Raw genomic sequence first — 24174 nt, 5'->3', positions numbered from 1 at the left:
AAGATATGTTGTAAATTAAAAGCATTTGTAAATGATTCACAATGCAATAGAAGAGTGTTTTATTGTTAAAATAACATTGATAACACAGTCATATTCTGCTTCGATCTAGGCTGCATGTACGAAATTCTTACTGAATCAGCCGTCAATGGGTCAAAGTGAACAAAACGATAAAAAAAAACGTAATTACAAAAAAGAATGTATTTTGCATTATAAATAAATAAATTTCGGACACTTACATTGAAATAAGGGGAAACAACCGCCAATAACAAGTTATAAAAAACATTTAAAAAACTGAAATATTTCTATTGATCATAAAAATGCACGTAATTGACAAGAAATGGCAGACAGGTTTTGTTTTATAAATTGAAGAGTCCCAAGACTCAAATGCAAAATGTTTCCAACAGATCAAAAAGACTGAAAATAAAGACATGGAGTCAATACGATGTACCTCACACAGTTAACAAGCAGATATGATCCTTTTTGTAAGTGCCAGCTCCACTTTCAAATCTGAAACAAATCATCACAACTTCCCGAAACATGCTGAACAAAACTGGACACATCTTCGATGATAGAAATGAAGCATCTAGAACAACAGGGGAACAGCGGGAGTAAAAAGGACTCCACAACATTTCTACACCAAAATTTAACCTCATAGGGAGTGATCTGTTGTCTCAGGTAATCCAGTGTTTTCTAAAGGCTAACAACAACTGTGTCTAGCCTATTTTACAGACAAAGGAGAAGGGCTTTCCTAAATCTACATACCTTGAAGTGTCATCACAACACAGAAACACAAGGCTACAGAGGACAGCAAAGACCTAAACTCCCTAAAGCACCGCAGACCGACACTACTGACAGAAGCTACTTACACTGCACCGCTTTTAAAGACGCACCTCTGTGAAAAGCTACCACACGATGGCACTGTCAGTTCGGTAAGGCCACCGCACCACCTGACCTGGTTCTGCGACAGTCACAGGTGGTTGTAGGAAAATGTTCGCTATCTGTTTTGATGGTTGGTGGCTACGTCTACTGAAGGTTTTAGACACTCAGGCTGAATGAATGCAATGTTTCCTACAGTTTAGGTAATATTTGTTCTCGGCAAGGTTTGGAAAATAAGCCATTAGAAAATTAGGATCATCAAATCTACATGTAGGGTGTAGGCTGACTGATGGTGGGGACACTTAAGTAAAAACTGCAACAAAAACAAGAGGCGAATGAGCAAGCAACATAAAACCTTGCTTTCTGCTCCTTTCGGCTTCCACACTTGGTGCTTTTCATCACAACGCTGAATCTGCCCGACACTGGTGTTCTGAGTTTGACACAAACTGTCCTAATGCTCAGTAGTTCTTCTAACAGATTTGTTAAAAGGATGTATTAAGATAAATGCTCAAGACTCAAGACCCCTTTGTGTTATTTAAGGCTAAAAATGAAAGAACACAGTCCAAATCCTCGTCCCAGCCCGTGTTATCAAAGGCTATCATGAAAGTACAATCATTTTAGTTTAAAGGGGAAAAAGGTCAATTATAAAGTTGGACATGAATTTGTTTCCCCAGCATCAATGCGAGAACGAGTTTATCATCGTGACCAACAATGAACAATCTCCCTCCATCCAAAATCTACACACTGCACAGTATTGACTTGCAATATAAACAACAGTAATGATGCTATTTACAAAGTATCAACATGTTCAGTTATAATATCACACATAATATCCTTTCAACAGGGGATGCTACAATGTCTATCAAATTGCTAAAGACTAAAATATGCTCTGAAAGCCTAAGAATTCTGCTGTTAAAGGTAAGCCTCAAAGGATTTTCTCTAAATACATTGTCAAGTGGATTTTTGACAAATATGAACACCACGTTCTTTAGCCACTGTGAGCTATTTATTGTACTATGCTGCCTTCCAGTATTGTTTAGTAGAAAAAGATTCTGTGCTAAAAGAAAAAAGGAGTAGATTAGGTTTCAGCAGGTGAGTACTGCTGACAGGTGAAACAGTAGGACAAATTTTGGTTTGCACTAGACTGTTTCACAGCAATATGTCATGATAAGACAGTCTTTTCACCGTTAGGACTTGATTTAAAGTATCGCAGTGGAGGCTGTGCTTAGAAAGCGTCCTAAAGATTCAGCTGGTCCCCAAACGGCAGTGGTCCGTTCCGACTGCTCCAATGCTCCAGCTGAACAACTCTGGGATATTCAGCATAAGGATTTGTTACTCTGACTTTGTAAAATCATTAAGGTACAAGTTGATCCTCTCATTTGCAGATGAGAGTCTGTCTGTGTGTGGTTTAATGAGACCATTAGGAATGGGAATGCAGCCAATTTCACTGGGGATTTTGTGAACGATATAAGCTGATTTAATGAACAGCAAGGCCGAAACACATTTCGCTGAACATCCTTTTCGAACTTGATTAAAAGGTAACTGTTAAGTTCCTGAAAAGCTCTATTTATTGATTGATGGTTTTTGTAATATAAATGATCAAAGGATTGTATATCATCACTTTTTTTCTCTTCTCCCTTATTGCATTCTGATGTGCTCACATATTCAGAATATCTCAATGCATCTGACCATCGGTTTATAGGTTAGGCTGGATACTGTAACAGAATCCATTTAGTTAATTTAGTAAAAATTTAAATCATTCCCATCCCTAATTTATGTTTGCCATGATTGATAAAACTGCGTGTGAAACTGCCTCTCTACTGTCCTGTCACCTCGATAACGTCGTCATCAGAACTACTGCCGCCGTTTTCTGTACTCTGATGCATGTCCGGCTGGGCCAGAGCTGCCCCCAGCAGGCTAGAAGTGGGATTGTTGAAATGGGAGAGGAAACTGGATGTAGCAGAGCTGGAGTTAGGCGTGGGGAATCCCCCCGACCCAGAGAGGAGAGGGGTATTGAACATCCTGGGCTCAGAGAGCAGCGACTGACTGTAGTTGAGAGGGAAGCCAGATGAAAGCAGGCCAGCCATGTTGGGATTCATCAAGTACGGAGGCAGAGAACTGGACCCCAGGGAGGAAGAGGTCGCTGCCGAGGGTGAAGACGACATAGGGATGGTGGTGGAAGCAGAGGAGAAAGCATTTGACAGAGAGGATGAGGAGGAGGAGGAGGTGGGATGGTGTCCGTTTCCTGTGGCGGACTGTCTCAGTAGGTCCGAGCCTGCAGAGGGGAACATGTTCTGTAGGTCAGCCAGGGTTTGTCCTGGCGTCTGAAGGAATGACGATCCACCGCTACCACCCATCAGAAGAGGATGACTCATGTGACCTAGATTCCCCAGTAGGGAGGAGGAGTTCAGACCCACGGGGGGAAAACCGAGTCCGCTGGAGCCCATGGACAGTCCGGAGAAACGTGACGCAGCAGAGGTGCGTTTGCCTCCTATCTGTGTGTTGCCCAGGCTTTCAGTACTCCGGCGCTTGCTGCCACGCATCTCTAAAGCCGAGCTCAACAGGTCGTCACTGATCTGCCTGTTGAGATCACCAGTCTGATTGTTTTGCGAACCGCCTTCATTCCCCGCTGTTACAGCCAACATTTCTGACGGTGACGGCAATTCATTCCCCATGCCGCCGGTGGCATCACCTGCGGACGAAGCGTAGCGGCTGAGCTCTCTGAGGATCTCAGAGCTTAAGGGAGAGGAGGGCCGCTGCTCCCCGTTGGGTGAACCCTGCTGTTGATCAACAGGCGACGAACAGCCGTTACTGAGTGGATGGATCAGGGAACCCTGGGCCTCTGTGGCGGAGAGAGAAATGCAGACGTGAAATGTCAGGAGACATGTACAGTGTCTCTGTCTCTGAATAATTTATTTATGTTTGTAAAGGTCAATCCTGGAAATTAGATGGTGAAGCCCACAATGTCCTTTAATGTGCAAATGTTATTAGAAACTAATAACAAACAGTGATTCCTTATGGCGTTTCCTTCTCCAACACATTGTATTTAACATACTTAATAGTTGAACATGCACTCCATATTAGGTATGACACTTCCATACAGTTGGAGAGTTGTCAGAAACAATTAAATAAGGATATTTAAAATCTGTGCAGCAGAAGTTGAGGTATCTGACTTTCACTCCCTAATAAGGGTCAAGCGCTCATATCCTTCCAAATGGACGGTGTCTTTGATCTGACCCCCACACCTCCAAAATGCCCACGCAAACCTTTTGAAATAACCTCTAAGTCTAAAGGCAAAAATGAGATGACCCTGATGACATCACTATGACATCATCTGGGTTTTTTCCCCCTGCAGAGCCACAGAAGACAGAGTACTGTTTTCACATGTTGTATAGTTATTTCTCATGACAAGTAAACTGAACTTCACGTGTAAAAGAATATCACCCTCAACGTTGTGCGAGTGGTTTCGATGGTTGTAATGCAAAACTATAAAGCTGGAACCAAGATGAATAAATATGTCTTTGTACCCCTTGAAGCAGCAGAGCCCCCGGCTGCTGGCCTACTGATCTTTCCAGATCGAATAGCAAAAATCCTTCCATCGTTTGTCCTAATGTAGGTACCTGTGGTGGAAAATACATCAAGTGATGGACTCGGCAGTAACTCAAAATTGTTTGTATGCAGAGAGAAATGAATGCGTTGCAACTACCTTTCGATCCTCTGATAACATGGATGCTCTCTCCTGCACTAATTCGAGCTTGAACATCTGTTGTGCTGTTGGCTCCTGGGATTACAATATCTGTAGTTGTAGACAAAATGGAAGATGTTATCGTCTGGTCACTACATTTTTACAAGAAAGAACTGATTTTGCTTCTGTTGAAAGATTGAAACCACATTTCAGGGTTTGGTGTGGTGCAATCAATAATTTAAGCATTTAAAATAGTATACATTACCAGTTGTGGTGACAATTCTCTGCACATAAACTCCAGCTTTCTGCAGGAAGTTGACAGGCAGGCTGCCGGCAGAGCTGGAGCCAGCCATGCCCATGCCGGCCTGGCGAGGCATCATGGGGATTGGGGTTGACTGGATGGGCCGCACACTTGCCACAGGCTTGTCATCTGGCCGTGCCATCGGACGCCTGAAAATATGAGGGCTGAACTCATGAGACGCTCAATCAACTGTTATGCTGCTCATTCTGTACACATGACATCTATTGCATTCTGTCCATCCTGGGAGAAGGATCCCTCCTCTGTCGCTCTCCCATAGGTTTCTTCCTTTTTTTTTTCTCCCTGTTAAAGGGGTTTTTTAGGGGAGTTTTTCCTGTGCCGATGTGAGGGAAGGACAGAGGATGTCGCATGTGCACAGATTGTAAAGCCCTCTGAGGCAAATTTGTAATTTGTGATTCTGGGCTATACAAAATAAACTGAATTGAACTGAATTGAAAAGTCTAAGTCTGATGGAAATGTATTAGAAAAATAAGATAAACTCACGAGGAGCTTCAATCACAAAAAAAGCAACTAATTTAATGGTGGTTTAATTGTGATAGTAAGCAAAGCAGCCTGATTGGTGTGTGGATTTTGTCCATGGTGGATGCAATTTCACTGACTCCTCAATATGTTAGTGGAGGAAAGTGTAAATTGAATGCACTGCATTACAGAATATAAGGAAAACGCCGCTGGTTAGTTTGTTGTTGTAGCCGGGGAGCTAATGGTTTGCAGGGAAACAAAACCTAAGCATCTGTTAACCACAATGCACACTTTAAAGTAGAGACCCAAAATGAATGCAAACTAAAACATGCAGTCTAAAACCCACCAGCCGCGTTGGTTAAATGCTGGTATGTTTGTGAGCGTCTGATCACTGGTTGGGTAGTAGGGGGCGTATGATGGCCGTGAGTAGGGCACAGAGGCTCGTTTCTCATCCTCGTAGCTCTTCTTGGCGGCTCTCTTCTCTGCTTTGGTCAGTTTCGACTCCTTCCGATCAACCAGCAGAGACTCGTGATGAAAAGGTTGCTAAGGAGACAAATGGAAAGAGGGAAATTAAATTACAGATGGATTAAGATGGATTTTCCATTGAACAGGCAGGTTGATCTTCACCACAGACAGACTTCTGCCCATTTCAGATTGATTACTAAATCAAACTGAAATTCTAAGGAAATGTAAGTGTTACTAGAATGAATTTGTGTTTTTCATTCTTGTGTTTTATTTGGTAAGCAGTTAGGCATTCAGAAGTTTGTGTTTTTGTACTCCTGTAGCCCAGGACCACTGGCCACCCACTGCTCTTGGGCTAGAGTTAAGTTATCAAATACCTTAATTCGAACATTAACCAATAAAACTTTGAGAAGGAACATCGGTTTCAAGTGCACAATAATTCAGTTTATGACAAGCTGAAATATTTACAGGTGTGCTGCTTTAGCAAATCATTCTCAAAACATCCCATTAGAAATACTATTTGAATTGAAATATCAGATTAACATACAATCCCAGTCTAACCCTCTTCAATCCAACTACTGAGTAGACTGCAGAGGACTCAAAGAAAAATGGCTACCCGAGAGTTTTAGAGCCAAAATGCAAGAATCATTGTGGTTTATTAATTTCCTCCTGGGATTCCAGAAAAAATTCTATCAGGTTCCTCCTCTGAAAATGCAAGCGATTCCACTTCCTTTACCAGTTTCAGCACTGGGTTCAGGGGCATCAAAACTATTTCAAACATAAATAATACATTTGGTGTATGAATTATATTAATTAAGTCTTAAATAGACATTATCATAGGAAAGAAGAAAAACTTAAATATAACAGGGGACTCCAAACTTTTAAATGGCTGTGTAAGTAATGCCCCATCATGCAACTGTACCTTGGTGATGAGGTGTGGGTAAAGCTGACAAGCTTGATGCATCACGGTTTCAAATTCCTCCTGGGATTCCAGAGAAATTCTATCAGGTTCCTCCTCTACAAAATGCAGCAGCGAGTCCACTTCCTTACGAGTGAAGTTCAGCACTGGGTTCAGGTCATCAACCACACGGTCTTTAAACAAACACAGACACAACATTTTAAAAAGGTCCCATATTGTAAAATGTTAGATTTTTATGTCATTTTTTTTTTAAATCATAAAGCAGGTCTAAGGGTGAAAGTATCGAAATGCACAATCAATGGAGAAATACACACTGTCCGCATTCAGAAAATGTGCCTTTAAAAAGGAGCGTCAGGATTTCAGTTCAATAAACAACTGTTAAAAAGGTCCTCATAGTGACTTTAAGTAAGTGTTTAATGCGCTCAATAATAACTTAAAATAAATATATTCAAGCATTAATTGTCAAATCAAGAATTAAAACAGAGTAGAAATTTCTTTGTGTCCATTTGACAACTGTAAATGTTAACAGATATTGATTGCACCTAATCAAGTAACTAGTAATACATTGAACTGGTCTGGAGAGCTTATCTTCCCCGCTTCATGAGACAGACCCCTATAGTTCACATAGTAGTAACCGGATATTAATTGTGCAAATGCAATATGAATTCAATGTCTAACATAAAGATAGTTCACATGTACAAATCTCTTACCGGACATGCCCTGTTTGGAGACCTGTCTGTCATAAATCTTTTTCTCCAAGGTGAAATCACAGACGAGGCGGTAGATGTAGCAGGGTTTCCTCTGACCGTAGCGGTACACCCTACACACCGCCTGAGCATCATGACATGGGTTCCAGGAGGCATCAAACACAACCACACGGTTGGCCCCTATCAGATTTACCCCCAAGCAGCCCGCTCTGAAAGGAACACAGCAAATGATTGAGAATATTTCTGCCAGTGAATGTAGGAAGTGTGAAAAAAATATTAGAGAAAAGAGAGCAGAGACACATACCTTGTAGAAAGTAGGAAGACCCATGTTTTATTGTTTTCTGGGTCATTAAACTGATTTATAAGTCGCTCTCTTTCTGAGGCAGATGTACTCCCATCCAGTCCTGTAGGCAGACAAACACTATCTCTCAACACTGAAACACCTGAACGCACTTGAACACTTAGAGAGTGTCATGGTAATATTTTTCATTGAATACTTAAGATATCAGAAAATTATAATCATGGACATTTCAATCAAATTCTTATGGGAGAAGTCCTTTTTTTACTAATCTGCCAAGATGAAAAATACTCAAAACAATATATACAAAAAACAAACATTCAAATGTTTTTGTCAAGAACTGCAAGGAATTGCAGCTAAATTGATATTCAATCAATAAAGACTATCACAACTTTGAGGCTTCAGTGGTGATGACCACACTTTCTGCAGAGAGAAGAGGGAGCACAGATCGGATGACTTACTGTAGTAGTTGATATTGCGGACCCAGTTTTGGTTCTGGGCGTCAGAGGAGGCGATACCCGTCGGCATGGGTCTCTTTGATAAGAAGTCCTCAATCACCGACAGGGTGGACAAACTTTGACTAGCAAGTAAAGAGAAGAAACAGACAAGGGGTAAGAAAAGTACATTTGGGTTAGAAATGTATTATGAAATATAATGGACTCCAAGTGACTGCAGTGTTGTGCCAACTTACTCGAAGTCAAGAGTTACTGCAGTTTGTAAAAAGTCTGATATAATAAGCTGAAATGCAAATTCAGTCTTTGTCTTCTCTAAGCAGGTGGATTTGTGTTTAAGGCAATGTACGTTAGACTTACCTAAATATCAAAATCTTGGCAATGTACGTTAGACTTACCTAAATATCAAAATCTTGTCTCTTCTTCCTACACACTCGTCAATCAAGTGGAAGAGCAGAATCATCTTGGCGGAGTTCTCCAAAACTCCGGTGTGGTAGTTTGACATTATGCCCTTTGCCTGTAACACATAATGTGAAGGTTAAATTAAAAAGGCAGTGAGACTCCGGTGACCTCAGATTTCTATACGGACATGAAGACTAAGATTACATGTTGGAACAGCAGACATATCAGTAATAAACAAAATGAGTATACATTTCAATATTCTAAATTTCAAGAGCTTGAGTTTTGAAACAAAGATCTAAAAGAAGTCTCTATTAGATGTAAAACTGAGCCGTGAAGACAGCAGCTTCACACGGACAGTCATGACATACCCATTCATATGTGATGACTTGATTGGCTCTTTCCTGAGAGGCATTGAGTAGTGGCAGGGTGTTGTTGACTTTGCTGTTGCTTGAGTCGGCCCCTTTGGCTTTTAGGCCGGCACCCGGTGCAGAACAGCGGGTGTTACCAGCTGAAGTGATGTCATCGAGGTCCAGGTCGTGCTCGTTGGCCTGATTCTCCTTCTGCAGGGCTTCATAGAGGACGTCTGGGTGATTCCAGATCTGGAGGGATCCAGGGAAGAAGAAGGAGGCTTTCTTTATCAAAAATAGACCCAATTCATCAAATGTACCACCAAACAGGTTGGTCTGGACCTTCAGTACCAGAAGTTTCTACCTAACAGCAGGTAGAACAGCCTCACCTTGCAGCATACACAGAAGGCTTTGAGTGGGTTTAGACCGAGCCAGCCGTTGTTCCCTGCTTCTCGAAAGCGTTTCATGAACTCTGTATACAGCGCCCTCTGAATGGGAGAGAGCCGCACCAAGATCACATGCTCCTCCTTGGAGGGAAGCTGGTCTCTCAGCACATCATGACCTCGTCTGTAACCCAGAAAATCACCACAGAGATTATTGGTTTTTTTTCCACAATGATGTCCAGTTTCTAAATCCAGCACTGACAGAAAGTTTACCTCTGGACAAAACCTTCCAGCAGGCTGTGCAGCACGTGGCTGCGGTAGCGCATCAAGCGGACATCTTGCGGTGTGCTGTCCACACACTGCCCGTTCAGAATGGGCCGCTCAAACATGTTGCTGAATTCCTGACGTGTGCCTAAAAAGTCGGGCCTAACAAAGTCCACCATGCACCAGTATTCAATGAGGTTGTTCTGCAACGGGTAACCGGTCAGGACTACTCTGCGCCGGGAGCGGATGTTCTTCAGAGCTTGTGATGTGCTGGCGTGGTAGTTTTTAATGCGATGACCTTCGTCACATATCACCACATCTGGGCCGGGCCGCGCTATGGACCTCTCAATAACTGGAAAGGCAAAAGTCAAAAGGGAAGATTAAGAGGATAAGTCTGTAAATAGTTTGCATTTGTGTCAACAACTTCACAAAATTGTTTAGGCCACTGTCTCCCTTTAACTAATGACTTTTGCTGACCTTTCATGAGTTCCTGCTGTCTATCTTCTTCATCCAGATCAATGATGATTGGTCCTGCTGGCTTCTTGGATTTCCTCTTCTTGCCCATCACAAAGCTCTTTTTCATGGACAGCAAACGGTACATCTCATAACCCATTAGCAACACCCCTCCATCTCTGGACCACTCCTCAACAACTTTGGCCCTGGACACCGTCGTCCTGCAGGTCACACAGTCAGCGTGATTAACAGCTAAAATGTTTGACAATCAATTCCTAACTTTGCACACAACATGGCATGTTACATACTTGTGCTCATCGTTGACAATGTGAACTTTGAATGTGCGGCCTGCGACTAATGCAGGGTCAGTGTCAGGAGAAAGGGCTTCTTGTGGTGGGAGCCAGAGGTTAAACTCTGTCAGCCAGTTCTGAAGTGTGTTCACCTTTCATGAATGGAAAAAAATAAATTCAGAGGTTAATTTAATCAAAGTAAGATAGCGACTTCAGGGAACATGAATGTTTAGTCTACATATTTATTTTAGCACTGTACACACGTGTATTACTCACAGGAACAATGGCCAGCACAGTGTGAGCCTCAGTATTCCTCAGCAGGATGTCAGTGAAGGAAATGACCTGCAGCGTCTTGCCCAACCCCATGCTGTGAGCAAGGATGCAGCCAAAGCCACTGCTGGTCTTGTACCGCTCCAGTGACTCAATAAGGTTATCGTAGAGAAACCGGATTCCCCCAATCTTATTAATAAGGAGACAAATGTTTAAGAGTAAACAAGACTGGACTGTGGGTTTCTGCTGCTGAAGGAGGATGTTTTGAGAGTTTGACAGAGGGTACAATATTTTGGGCATACCTGGTGAGGTTTGACAGCCTTGGCCAGCTGTGGAGCGAGGTAAATGTCTTTCTCCTCTGCAGGGTGACTGATATTAACCAGCACTCGACCCTGGGCATCAGGCAGATTCATGGCATCGTTGATGTGCGCCCCGCTGCTCTCCTCTGAGGCGGCGCTGCCATCAGCATCCTCATCGGCCGACTCGCTGCTGATCTGAAAGGCGTCCTCGTCTCCAGAACTAAGCTCAATTATATCTACATCATCACAGGAGAAAGTGAAAACGGTGTGAGAGCTTGCGCCATCTTCACATTATCTGAAATCTTTTGATATCTTACCATCTCGAATAGCAAGCGCAGGCAGCTGGTCCACTTGTTCATCTTCATCACCACTGCTGTCCAGACAGATCACATCCTGCTTGCTCAGGAGGGCAGGGACCAAGTGAGACACTTCTCCTAAAATTGAAGCAGTGTCGACTATTGGGAGAGATGGGAAAGTATTAGGATATAAAGTAACCAAAAGAAATGTCAAACTTCAATATGGCTGGAAAAGTAGAGCTTCACTGATAGCGGGACAGTCACCTAGCTGAGAGTCTGGGACAGTTGAGGCTGCTGTAGGGAAGTCCTTCCTCTGCTGCTCCAGACGCTTCCTCCTGTCCATCTCCTCCTGTTGAGCCGCCTTGGTCCCAGCCTCCAGCTCATCCACTTTCAGCAGCTTTCTGTAAGCATAAAGAAAAAGTTCAGTTTTATATTACCAACATTTAGCAATATACTGTACTTGAGGGAAACTATCAAGCAGATAAATGTACCTGATATTCTTCCTCATGTGTGTAGGCTTAGATGGCTTGGAAGGTTTGGAGCCTTTCGAGGACTTAGAAGATTTGGTTGATTTAGAGGCTTTGTGTTTCTTTGTTTTGCTGGAGGGTGGCTTGCTCTGGCTCGAGTTTTCTGGGCTGGCTGGAGGCTGAGAACGAGAGGCAGGTCTGGAGGGAACCCTGGAGGATAGGGGGGACGCAGGCTGAGACGGAGGCTCTGGGGATGGCTCTCCGGAGGTAGTTGAAGTGGAGTCCCTGCCATCCTGAGCCGTTTCGGTCCTGCTTTCTGCACTCCCAGGTCGTTCTTGAGAGAGAAAAAAAAAAAAACAAACAAAAAAACAAAAGAGTGTTTCAGTTGATATCTGTTGACGGGCACCAATTAATTTTCTTTCTTCTTCTACAGTTGTCTGTGAATGCATTTGAATTATAAAAAGGCACAAGAAAAGTTCATTTGTCACTCACCAACACTATCTTCTTCATCGTCTCCATCATTTTCATCCTCATCCTCCTCCAGGTCCTCATTGTCCTCCTCCTCCTCCTCATTTTCCAAATACTCCTCTTCACTGTTAAGGCTGGGCTCCAGGTCACTTTCTGAAATCGCCTCTTCAGACATGGCGTCTTACAAGGCTCTCAAAGTATTACCTGCACACCTTCATCAGGAGCGCTAAAATAATAAAAGACATCACATCTTAACATTTCAAAAGTAAAACTAGTTATTGGAGAATGAGATTTTACAACCATCAAATGTTTGGTATTTTTACATGATGAAATTGTTGCACTATTAATAAATTCTGACAATTGACAATGATTAAACTTCAGTCCATCTCCAGTTTTCAGTATTCTCTACCCACTATACTACAATGTTTGATTTGATTTAACACACTGTAAATCTGATAGCAACCGACTGATCTCTGACCTGAGAAATCTCTTGGATTCTTAGAACTTAAACATGTCAGATACATAATCCGACTGGGGCCAGACCATTGGGAGGCAAGTTGGGGCACCAGGAGGAAAAATCTTAAAAATCACCTCTGTAAAGAACAGGTACCCAGCTGTTGATGTTAAAGAACTAGAGGGATATGACTGAATGATTTGGCCCTTAATAAAGTAAGGGACAACAGGTTGAATGAGATAACTATGAAGAGGGCCAATTGTGCTATTGCATTGATTTGTGGTTTCCCTTAACCTAAACTTAACTTTGTACCGAGCCCTACATCGTCATCTCTGCAAAGGTGAACCGTTATGCTAAATCAAGCTCTGACCCCAAATAGGGAGAGAAGCACTATTCTCAACAAGAACATTAATTTAGGCTAGATTGCTGATGACAAAGGAATGAACAAGTGTTAGAATATAACTGTGACAAAAAACACTGAACTCCTTTAAATATTCTTGTGATGATGATATATAAACAAACAAAATAAAAAAGTCAGCATGAACAACTGCTGCCGCTGAGTCCTTGTCATTTGGCCAGATTATACAAACAATGGTAATACTGCAAACAGCTTAACTAGATGGGATATCCACCTATATGTTAAAATAATTTTGGTGAGTTTACAGATGCAGAACTAAAGTCTGACAGCAAAACACTTTAACACGTTTGGGGTTTACATTGTGTGGAAGTTAGTCATGTTTGTGGTGTATCCAAAATAGGGTATATGTGTAAGGCTCCTCCAGCCCCCATAGATTATTTTTTACATTTGTACCTACATCAAATACTGAATGTCAGTCAGTCATCTGAGTCCATAGTAGAGAAAGAACTGGCTACTCATCAGCGCGGAATTTATTTTTTAATATTCAATGTTATATATGTTGTGAAACATGGGAGGGATTTCTCCCAAAGGCTTTTGAGCCGAGGATGGAGGCAGTTAGCAAGTAGCATGAAGCTATTTCTGCAGCTCACCTTTTTATCATGTTGTTGGTGGCATTGTTGTTTAACATGAACATCAAACACCCGTCGATAGCTCGGCTTAATGGGCTTCCTAAATGAATGCAAACCAATGCTAATGTTCCTCAGGGTCAGCACACCAATATGCTAGCTACTTACACAACAATGCACGCAAATCCAAACGCTAACACCTCGTAACTGATTGAATATACATTGTCCATTAGTGGCAGCAAAACACAGGGGGGTGTTTGGTTGCATCTGGGGCTGAAAAGCACAGCAGCTTTCTTTGCACAACCGACTGTTTCATGTGCTGTCTTAAAGGATAACAATCTGATCGCGTCTAGCGTTAGGTGTACCGTTAACGTAGCTAATGCTAGCCTGCATTACAACCAGGCTAACGCTGCTGTCTGTTGGCTAAGACGCGCCAGTCGGGCTCAAACATCGGGCTGTCGTCGGCTCTTACCTCGTATGCAGCCTGGTTGCACTCTTCAAGAAATCTCGCTGTGCATACAACAACCGACCAACAAACTCGCACAGTACGTTACCTGTGTAGATTGAACTGATAAACGTTGCTAATTTCCAATTTTCCAAGTGTAACCGTAAATACCGTCCCCATACACGTAACTCCAAGTGATTGGTTCCGGGGCTAAATAAAAGCCCGTTAACGAGGGAAACTAAATTAAACTATTTTAATGCGAGCAATACGTCAAGCTTTTTTTGTTGTTGTAAACAGCCCCATCCCAATCAGTATTTTCTTTAATCCTACAACGTTGCATTCAAACAAAACAACAACGTATAAATGGATACCTTTGAAGTATCATATTGCACATTAGAGTTCCAGTTTGTTTATAAATACGACTATTAAATATGCGCTAATTTCATTTTTTGTTTCGCACTAGATGGCTGAAAACACTGTGGATCTGCATTGGAAAAAAGTCTGGGTTTATAGCCATGAGTGCGAAAAATAACGACATTCACTTAATCGTCTACTTTCACCTTTGCCTTCATTTAGAGTTTTCTGGGTATTTTTATTTTTTTTACATATATGTTATCATCATTTCATAAAAGAAAAAAAAGCTACACCTAATAAATTAAACGTATTGATAGATTGACTTTCGATTTTGATTGTTCTGGTCTTACTTTTTTACTACAGGAAGTTGCAGAGAGGACGTGTTTCTTGCAACCCCCCCCTGTCGATTGTTGATGACGTAGTTTGTAGGCGGCCAATTCTGTCTATTGTGTTTATCTTGAGCTCTCCACAGCCTTCTCGTGAATGGGTACAGCATTGTCGTTTAAGATTATTACGCCTCTTACGGACATGGACTGGAATACATCTTAAAGATTAGTCAGCTTTGCTCCAATGCGAAAATGAACAAAGGGTGGCTCGAGCTCGAGAGTGATCCAGGTAAGAAGAAGACAGCTAACGTAACCAGCGTCACCAGCGTTAGCTCCACATACAGCTAGATGGACAGGTTAGCTTTCCAAGCAGCTTGACTTATTAAGCTTTAAACACGGTTAACAACAATATGCATGTCTGTTGTCATGTGTTGTGCAAGTTGATGGAGCGTGTAACCAAAATATGAGGAGGATTAACTTTATTAGCCTAAATAATAACGTTAAACTGCTCTTTCATGATTGTTATTCTTGTATATTCTATGTTATTGAACTATAAGTACGTTTTTTTATAATTTCAGGACTTTTCACTTTGCTGGTTGAAGATTTTGGTGAGTAATGGTTGCACTTTTACAAAAGTTAAATCCTGTCCTGAGGCTAATAAAGCCAAATTAAATGTATATTGTGTGTGTTCTGCAGGCATCAAAGGTGTTCAAGTGGAAGAAATCTATGATCTTCAAAGCAAATGTCAAAGGTATGTCATTTGTAACCAATAAAAGTCTGTTTGATGAACAGTATATCAATAATAAAACCAGCAGTGCCATCCTAGCTTGTATCTGAATATACACAATGTCCCTTTTCTTACACCTTGTGTTACTGTAGTGTCAACATGTGAACAGTGTTTGGCTTGATTTTATCTTTTAGCCCTGTCTATGGCTTCATCTTCTTGTTCAAGTGGATTGAGGAACGTCGATCCAGGAGGAAAGTCAACACTTTGGTGGATGAGACTTCTGTCATTGACGAGGAAATTGTAAATGATATGTTCTTTGCTCATCAGGTAAGTGTTGATGTGATCATAGACTTTGATCAGCTTTGATAGTTATTGATGTGATTGATGTAAGTATTTTGGTTACTAAGCAACTGATCTGTGTTTGAAGGTATAAAACCTTTAACAGATTTCTAAGAGCTCTCATGTTATCAATATTGGATTAAATTAGATAAAATAAAATGTTCTTTATTGTCATCTAAGGGAAATTCATTTTTGCATTAGTATAGTCCATAAAGTAAATACGATGCTCCTGCGCAAATTTCATTCATAATCTATAATCATAAACAGCCATTTAACGTCACATTAGATACCAATTATTTTAGGATTTAAGTTGTTACTTTTTCATTTAAGGTGAAAAATGGCATTCATTTTTTATCTGGCCTGAAAGTCATTTGTGAAATTATTTTGACTATCAGCCAAGTAAGTAAGACAAGTAAGAATTAAAAATTTTATGAAATTGCGATAAGCTAGCAAATTATGGAAGTTTTAACTAGTATTTTTTTTGGTGTTTTCACATTCTATAATATACATAGCAAAATGTGTACATTAATATCTAAAAAATAATAAAACATTTCTGAAAATGTTCTGTTTAATAACTACTATTAATCATCGATCAATCATTTCAGCACGATTTTCCTAATCTCAAGAGACTGTACTGCTAAAAAAGAAGCTTGATTAAAAAAAGATATGAAACCACAGATCAAAATATTCAGTATTAATAATAATAATAATAATAATAATAATAATAATAATTAAGCCTTTATTAGTCCCACAATGGGGAAATTATTTCTCTGCATTTAACCCATCCCGGAGGAGCAGTGGGCTGCTGCAATGAAGCGCCCGGGGAGCAACTTGGGGTTAGGTGTCTTGCTCAAGGACACCTCGGCATGTTGCCGGTAGAGGGGTTTGAACCACCAACCTTGTGGTTACGGGACAAGCGCTCTACCTCATGTGCCACAGCCGCCCCAATGAAAGGACATATAGTGCTGTTATATCCTAACTTATATGGAACCTTAAAATTTGTAGAGATCAGTTCAACCACAAAAAGGCAAAAGATTATTTTCAGCTTCCAGCACTTAAAAATCACGTCTTGTAATAATGTAGTAAGAAACAAATTAGATGAAATGCATATTCTAACTCTGACTTGTGTTTATGCTGTCATTTTTTTTATCTAGTTGATACCAAATTCATGTGCCACCCACGCTTTGTTGAGTGTACTTCTGAACTGCAGTGGCGTTGAGCTCGGCACAACCCTTAGCCGCATGAAGGCTTTCACAAAAGGCTTTAGTCCAGAGGTAAGATGTTTCTCACACTCACTCATGTATCTGTGTTTTAAGTGTAATTTAATAGTGTGCTTTATATTCACAGTTTTCATTTGAAAAACAGTTCTCAGATTTGTTTTTTCTTTGGCTGTTGGGGTCAAAGAATTTGTAGAAAGTTGACAAAAACCTAATAGGTGCTGGGTGCTAATTGAGAAGTTAATAAAAAAAATGGCCCCAGAGAGCATTTTTTAACTATTTGTAGCTCAGATATATTTTAAAATCGGTAGGTTTTCATTTGTATCAACAGTCACACTCTATCCTTCTCTCTGCATCAAAATGCAAAAGTACACAATATAAATATTTCAACGGATCACATCTCTCTCTCCTGCTCACCCGCTGTCATGTTTAACTTTTAACTTTAGATTTTTATGTATATTTCAGAGTAAAGGTTACGCAATAGGAAATGCCCCAGAGCTTGCCAGAGCACATAACAGCCATGCCAGGTAGGTTACAGTCAGTAGTTCCTTTAAAAACATTTCACATGTCTCTGTGGAAAAAAAATCCTATATGATTGGTCTACCACGCTGTGCGAGATGTCAGGCTTTGTGCAATCATCAGTTTCTTAAGCTCTCTTTCCGTGTTTCTATGGAGACCGGAGCCCAGGCACTTGCCGGAGAAACAGAATGGGATCAGTGCAGTGCGAACTATGGAGGCCTTCCACTTTGTGAGCTATGTGCCCATCAAAGACCGCCTCTTTGAGCTCGATGGACTCAAGGCTTACCCCATTGACCACGGTATGAGACACACTGACAAAGAAATACAGAGCCCTGTTCCTGGCCTGAATCCAGGCCACACACTGGTACACGAGTATAATATTTCACTGTAATTCAGGCCCCTGGGGTGAGGAGGAGGAATGGACCGATAAAGCTCGGCGGGTTATCATGGAGAGGATTGGACTGGCCACTGCTGGGTGAGTCCTGAACCAGTAAGCTCAAGCAGTGATGGTTCCCCTCCTTCTTCTTCTCATGCTGGTGCTCTGCTCTTTTTCAGTGAACCGTACCATGACATTCGCTTCAACCTCATGGCAGTGGTGCCCGACCGCAGGATGAAGTACGAGTCCAAACTTGAAATTCTTAAGAGGAATCGACAGACTGTTCTGGAGGGTCTACAGAAGGTCAGGAAAAAGAATACAAATACGAATTGTTAAAACCTTTGCTGCAGGATGTCATCTTTTACACTTGTTTTGGTGTCCTAATGTGGTATTGCTTATAGTTAATGCTAAGCCTTTTTGTTGTTGTATGAAATATAAGATAATGTGATAGGGATGATATTAAGCCAAGCAGGATCTCCTCTGTGACTTCTGCTGTTATTGGTGAATATGTTGTACAATATCCTTTGTATGTTGTCATGCCTTCAGATGATCCGGCTCACTCAGCCGGAGCTTGTCCACGACAAGAAGCAGCAGGAGTCTTCCTCCGCTGATGATAACACCACTGCGATAAAGAAAGAGGCAGATGTGGAGCCAGTTACATCCCGGGGGGCTGATCCAGGTATTTAAGTTGGCTTTATTTCCCCAGCCTTTGATAAAATACATCTTGTTAACATTCTACTGAAATACACCTACTCTCATATTCGATTCAGTGGATGAGTCAGGAGATCAGTCTAAGGATACCCCTAGCCCCTCAGTCAACGCTAAGGTCATGGGCAAACCACCAGTCCCCACAGGAGGAGGTTCCCAGCGGGTCACCAGTCCCAACCCAATCGTTCAGCGGCTGCCGGCCTTCCTGGACAACCACAACTATGCCAAGTCTCCAATGCTGGTAAGAGCAGAAGTTAAAGTGGCCCTATTATGCTTTTCCACCTTTTCCCTCTTCTTTAGTGTGTTTCTGTACATGTAAAAGGTCCGTAGAGTGTAAAACCTGAAGTCCACACCTAAAAGGAGTTACCCTCCCCCTCAGAAGCTCCTGAGCTGCCTGAAACGGCTCGATTGAATTCTCTCCTTCACTTCCGTAACTTTATGAGGTCATAATGTTCCGGAAGTGACGTAAAACTCATCGGCTAGTTTGGCCCTCCCTAAAACATCAAAAGAGAGAGACGGAGCTGAAGCTCCGGAGGAAGAGTTTTTTGAAATGTGAAACGTTAACCAATCACAACAGAGCGGGCTAGCTGACCAATCAGAGCAGACTTTGCTTTCTGGAGGGAGGAGCAAGCGCTACAACGGAGCGTTTCAGAGAGAGGGTGAGAAGAGGTGCTGCAGGACAGAATGATGAGAAAAACAAGGAGGATTATGAGCATTAACGTATGTAAACATGTTGTAACTGTAACTTGAGATAAAAATATGCACCTGAAAAATAGCATAATAGGGCCTGTTTAAGGTCCTGCCTTTGAAAAGTCTTTTGATTTGATTTAGTGTGCGTTCTGTAGATTCTTCACCAATTTTGGCCAGAAAAGATCTTGGATAGAGGCTTTGGTTCTATTGTACAAAATGCAAACCACTATACTGTTAAATAAAGGCCCCATGTATCAATTTTCCTTTTTTTTTCTCTGTTCCTGTTGTTAAACCAGATTAAATTTAAAGTCATGTTAGTTGCTGCATAAAAAAGATTATGTCAAGTTTCACTTAAGATTATCTGATTAACAGGAAGAGGAGGATCTTGCTGCTGTAGTTGGACGCTCTCGTGTGGCAGGGCCGCCGCCCAAACCCCAATACTCTGACGATGAAGATGATTATGAGGATGAGGAGGAGGAAGTAACTGGTTCCTCAGCCAAATCCAACAGGTTAGCATCGTAATGTATATAAATATTTTATAATTTCTTTCTATGTTTATGACCCGACTGAAGGAAGCTAAAGCTCTTTAGATTCATCTTTTATATTTTGCTCTTGTTTTTGAATTTGCTGTCCCTTTAGGTTTAGACGGAAGGCAAGTCTGCGATCCCGACCGGGGCGTGTAGGGACTGGAATGGAGAGCCAGATTGCCCTCACTGTATTGGCTGAGAAACTGAAGAAGGAAGCCCAAAGGAAAGATGCCCTAAATACACCCCTTTCTGTACGCACAGAAGGGCGCACAGGAGGCATTTGCATCACATCTGCTTCACAGCCTTCCCCGACACCCAGCAACGAAAGCACTGACACAGCCTCTGAGATTGGCAGCGCCTTCAACTCCCCGCTACGCTCACCCGCCCGCTCCCAGGCTGCCACGCGCCCATCCAGTCCAGTTGCATCCCATCTGTCTCGTGTGCTGTTTGGAGAAGATGAGATGCTCAGGCTAGACTCCAGACATAACCGCGCTGTGAGAGAACTGGGTCCCTCTGTCAGCGCGGCCTTGTTACACCTGCAGGAGGATGGAGTGATCTTTGCTCTCCCGCCATCTGGTGAGTACAAGAGGTCGTTAATATAGTCTGTGTTATTTACAGAGGGGAATTTAAAAGTCTACGCTGACGCAAGCATTTGAGTCTATCACTTGATAATTATAGAACAGTCAGAGCAAATTAATCATTTTAGACAATAGGCGTAAACGGGACCTATAATGAGAATTACATGCACTATTTTATTATTAATAGATTGTCTGAGTTTAGCTCATTTTGATAGATTCTCACTTCATCTCGTCTCTGTACGGTAGATTTGGCTGCTGATGGCACAAAGCCGCCTTGCACTCTCGAGAAGATAAAAGACGAAAGAGCAGACCTCTCAGCAGCAGAGAAGGAAGGCGTGAATGAGGGAGACGAGGGGCCGTCTGTGGAAATGAAACAAGAGGAGAGCAAAGATGGAGCAGAGGTGAGGCCTAGCAAAGAAAAGCCCAATGCTACGGAAACTACGGCAGACACCAAGCCACCTGGGGATAAGTACTCTCCCAAAGTAAGTCCAAGAATTTCCTAGTGTTATATGAACATCAGCCAGCCAATATGTTTTTTTAACATCACATTTCTCTAACATTGCTGCCAATAAGGAAGCTGTTTCTAAAGCTGTCTACTAGAAATGTATAGTAAACAAAACACACTGAGCGGTTAATCCTATTCGTCTCTTGCAGGAGCTGCTTGCACTGCTGAAGTGTGTGGAGGCCGACATTGCCAATTATGAGGTGTATCTAAAGGAGGAAGTAGAAAAGAGAAAGAAATACAAAGTAGGTTTTGTTTACTTGGAACCAATCCAACTTTGGTGAGAGAAATGTTTTTTTGTTTTCCTCTAATCATAAATTGGTTTTCATTTGATCAGATTGATGATCAGAGGAGGACCCATAACTACGATGAGTTTATCTGCACCTTTATATCAATGCTGGCCCAAGAAGGTAAATCCCATCATCTTGACGATTTCTCTTCTTCTCTTATCTGCTCTCTCCCTTTAAAAACATTTTTTTAAACCTTTTAAATTCCTGGCTTCACTGTGGTGGATCCAGATGTTGTGTACCTCTCCACTCACATCACACCATATTTATGTATGTAGAAAACACATACAGGGCCACTTTTTTCCTCTTTACCAGCTTAACAAACAAATTACAACAGGCATGCAATTACTACTAAGTGTGCACATATCATTACATTACATTACAGTCATTTAGCAGATGCTTTTATCCAAAGCGACTTACAATCAGTAGTATATTGCATATCATTCACCCATTCACACACTGATGACAGGCCATCAGACTCTAACTAACATTCATGCAACATCCAGTCCACACCGATGGCAGGCAACTTGGGGTTAAGTGTCTTGCCAAAGGACACATCGACTGCCGAAGCCGGGTATCGAACCACCGACCCTCTGATTGGAGAACTACCTTGCTCTCCACTACGCCACATCCCTAACCCTACCCCTAACCACTACGCCACATCCCTAACCCTACCCCTACCCCTAACCACTACGCCACATCCCTCCTAAAGAGACAAAAAATAAATAACATTTTAACCACTATAAATTTGAAAAATCCTAGTTACATGCTAAAATCTGTTGTTTTGTTGTTGTTCTAATTCCTTTGCTCCATCACTCATCGTGACTGGGTATTTCTTTCAGGCATGTTGGCCAGCCTTGTGGAGCAAAACATTTCCGTGCGTCGTCGACAAGGAGTGAGTATTGGCCGGTTGCACAAACAGAGGAAGCCTGATCGCAGGAAACGCTCCCGACCGTACAAAGCCAAGCGCCAGTAATTTCAAACAATCAAAACTTCTGCAAGAAACCAAGCACCGAGCAATCACCACAGAGCAAATGAAATCGATGCAATCCTGAACCTCTTTCGTAACGGCAGTCTAGGGTTGTATTTTAGTCGGAGCCTCCACTCCTTCATGAGATCGACCATTTGTTTGGTTAGTTCTTATCATTCATGTAAATATTTACTACCATTTTAGACTCAATGTAAATTTTCTTCTTTCTTGTGCCACTGCTATTGACTGTTTGTAAATATGAAAAAAAGGCATGTGCCCAATGGTGTTGAACGCTTTTTCATCTGGCAAAGTATTCATTATTATTGAAAGATCTCCTCTACAGTCTTATGATCAGTTTAGTATGTCACTAAATATTCAATTTGGTAACAATAAGTCGATATTTCCTCAACTGCATCTCTTACCTGTGTTTTTATGGTGCCAATGAAGTATTGAGTGTTCAGACAAAAGAAGGCCATGTGTTTTATTCCTCCATAGCATTTCAGTTATAATCTCTTCACTGTTGGTTATTCACTTTGTACCATAAAAAACATATTTTAATCACACTCTTGAATGTTTTTTCAACAAAGGGTCTCTTGCTGTGTATGAATATCTTTTGAGGTCCGGCAAATGAAAAACACGCTCTTATTTTTGTTATTTTTGTACTTGAAATGGATCTCAAAGTGAGTGAATATTAAGTTGGATGTGTGCACTTGTATGTTTTTGTACATATGTAACTGTTAATTGGCTCACCTGTACACTGAGTTCAGTTGTTCTGTGTATTTGCCAATTCATACTACAATTAAGTCAATAAAAATGTCTTGCTATAATCCAGATTTCATTCTTATCTTTTAAAGTGTTGTGATTAGAATGGTTGATCCAGAATTACAGTATTTTATATGGGAGTGAATGTATTGACGTAACCCAAGTGTTTTATTGTAGTGACAGTTGGTGTACACTAGGGAGAGCAATCATTCAGGTATGAGTGGGACCATCTCAGAATCATCTCCTTTGCTACTCTGTAAAGAGAATTTCACAATAAAATGGACTTTAGATTTTCTGCAGAGGGATTGTGTTGTGGCACCATGGCTGTGACGTGTATTTAGATGCACATGTTGTATTCCTATTTAGTTTGATCTGGTATTATTTTATTATTAAAAATAATAATCCATCCATCCATTTTCCATAACCTGCTTATCCAGTTAAGGGTCGCAGGGGTGCTGGAGCCGATCTCAGCTGTCAATGGGCGAAGGCAGGGTTCACCTGGACAGGTCGCCAGTCTGTCGCAGGGTAAAAATAATAATAATAATAATAATTATATATATTTTTCCAGAACAATTTCAGCTTATGTCTTCCAACTACATTTTTTTGTTATTTTAGCTTCAGTTTATTTTTTCAGAATAAAATAGCATTTTCAAATTAACCAAATTAGTTAACAGGCTTTTGTAACATATAACATAATTTACCAATAGTCAAAACCACCAATCTTAACAGGACTTCTTGATTCTATTTCACAATAATATAGTTGTTTATTTCATTTTCCACACAGTAGCATATTTTGGATTGGGAGCTTGAAAAAATATGCCTCATCCGCACATTTGTACATCCTGTAATGTTATGTAACCACTGTTTGCCTATGATTTGGTTTAGAGACACAGACCAAGATCTGTGGATTTAAGAATATCAGATTTGCAACTAGCAGTTATTTTCTTTACGAATTAATCAATTTTCACTTTTCTCGATGAGTTGATTATTCAATTGTCTGTTACTTAATCTGAATTTTGTTTTTGTAAATGGCAAACCATTTTCAGAAATTCCCAAAGCCATATAGCTGCTTATTAAGTCAAAACACCATAATGTATTTAGTTTAATATCGTAAGAGACCAGAAAAACAGCAATATATTCATAAGCTAGAACCAAGATGTATTGGCTTCTTTGCTTAAATGACTTACACGATTATCCTAATTGATTATCAAGATAGTTTCTGATTAATGTTTAATCAATTAGTCCATAAATATTTTTAGCTTTAGATAATTATATAATAAAATGATGAGTACG

General features: G+C 41.1%; 2 protein-coding genes across 7 annotated transcripts; one reads left to right on the top strand and one right to left on the bottom strand.

The window, feature by feature from the left end:
• Positions 1 to 47: 47 nt before the first annotated feature.
• Positions 48 to 14766, bottom strand: rad54l2 (RAD54 like 2). 5 transcript variants are annotated; one of them, XM_054616252.1, is made up of 22 exons: positions 14704 to 14766; positions 12141 to 12342; positions 11673 to 11982; positions 11446 to 11582; positions 11203 to 11340; positions 10889 to 11121; positions 10593 to 10775; positions 10335 to 10468; positions 10051 to 10247; positions 9583 to 9925; positions 9316 to 9493; positions 8948 to 9178; positions 8576 to 8694; positions 8187 to 8305; positions 7732 to 7831; positions 7431 to 7636; positions 6724 to 6893; positions 5686 to 5882; positions 4827 to 5011; positions 4583 to 4672; positions 4404 to 4496; positions 48 to 3718 (listed from the first exon to the last, which is right to left on the bottom strand). In XM_054616252.1, exons 2-22 carry the CDS (start codon positions 12289 to 12291, stop codon positions 2694 to 2696), a joined length of 4539 nt encoding a protein of 1512 aa, XP_054472227.1. In that variant the 5' UTR covers positions 12292 to 12342; positions 14704 to 14766; the 3' UTR covers positions 48 to 2693. The 5 variants fall into 5 exon arrangements, with proteins under 5 accessions (XP_054472227.1, XP_054472228.1, XP_054472226.1 ...); XM_054616253.1 differs by lacking the exon at positions 14704 to 14766 and adding an exon at positions 14109 to 14175; XM_054616251.1 differs by lacking the exon at positions 14704 to 14766 and adding an exon at positions 14027 to 14137.
• On the top strand, positions 14764 to 22935 carry bap1 (BRCA1 associated protein-1 (ubiquitin carboxy-terminal hydrolase)). Of its 2 annotated transcripts, XM_054616256.1 has the most exons (17): positions 14764 to 14968; positions 15258 to 15287; positions 15376 to 15430; positions 15601 to 15733; positions 16900 to 17019; positions 17428 to 17489; positions 17638 to 17780; positions 17878 to 17956; positions 18037 to 18160; positions 18404 to 18536; positions 18628 to 18806; positions 19628 to 19764; positions 19895 to 20358; positions 20607 to 20842; positions 21015 to 21107; positions 21200 to 21272; positions 21992 to 22935. In XM_054616256.1, exons 1-17 carry the CDS (start codon positions 14932 to 14934, stop codon positions 22123 to 22125), a joined length of 2232 nt encoding a protein of 743 aa, XP_054472231.1. In that variant the 5' UTR covers positions 14764 to 14931; the 3' UTR covers positions 22126 to 22935. The 2 variants fall into 2 exon arrangements, with proteins under 2 accessions (XP_054472231.1, XP_054472232.1); XM_054616257.1 differs by lacking the exon at positions 15258 to 15287.
• Positions 22936 to 24174: the final 1239 nt, after the last annotated feature.

The sequence above is a fragment of the Anoplopoma fimbria genome, chromosome 17 (assembly GCF_027596085.1).
Source record: "Anoplopoma fimbria isolate UVic2021 breed Golden Eagle Sablefish chromosome 17, Afim_UVic_2022, whole genome shotgun sequence".
Lineage (NCBI taxonomy): Eukaryota > Metazoa > Chordata > Actinopteri > Perciformes > Anoplopomatidae > Anoplopoma > Anoplopoma fimbria.
The sequence above is the reverse complement of the archived record's forward strand: the minus strand, read 5'-3'. Positions and strand labels throughout refer to the sequence as shown.

Excerpts from the sequence above, each read along its gene's own strand:
- bap1 (XM_054616256.1), top strand. The coding sequence starts at position 14,932 with ATGAACAAAGGGTGGCTCGAGCTCGAGAGTGATCCAG. Across the intron at positions 14,969-15,257 it reads CGAGCTCGAGAGTGATCCAG|GACTTTTCACTTTGCTGGTT; the intron begins GTAAGAAGAAGA and ends TTATAATTTCAG. Across the intron at positions 17,020-17,427 it reads CAAAAGGCTTTAGTCCAGAG|AGTAAAGGTTACGCAATAGG; the intron begins GTAAGATGTTTC and ends TGTATATTTCAG.
- rad54l2 (XM_054616252.1), bottom strand. The coding sequence starts at position 12,291 with ATGTCTGAAGAGGCGATTTCAGAAAGTGACCTGGAGCCCAGCCTTAAC. Across the intron at positions 11,983-12,140 it reads CGATGAAGAAGATAGTGTTG|AACGACCTGGGAGTGCAGAA; the intron begins GTGAGTGACAAA and ends TTCTCTCTCAAG. Across the intron at positions 5,883-6,723 it reads ACCCACACCTCATCACCAAG|CAACCTTTTCATCACGAGTC; the intron begins GTACAGTTGCAT and ends TTGTCTCCTTAG.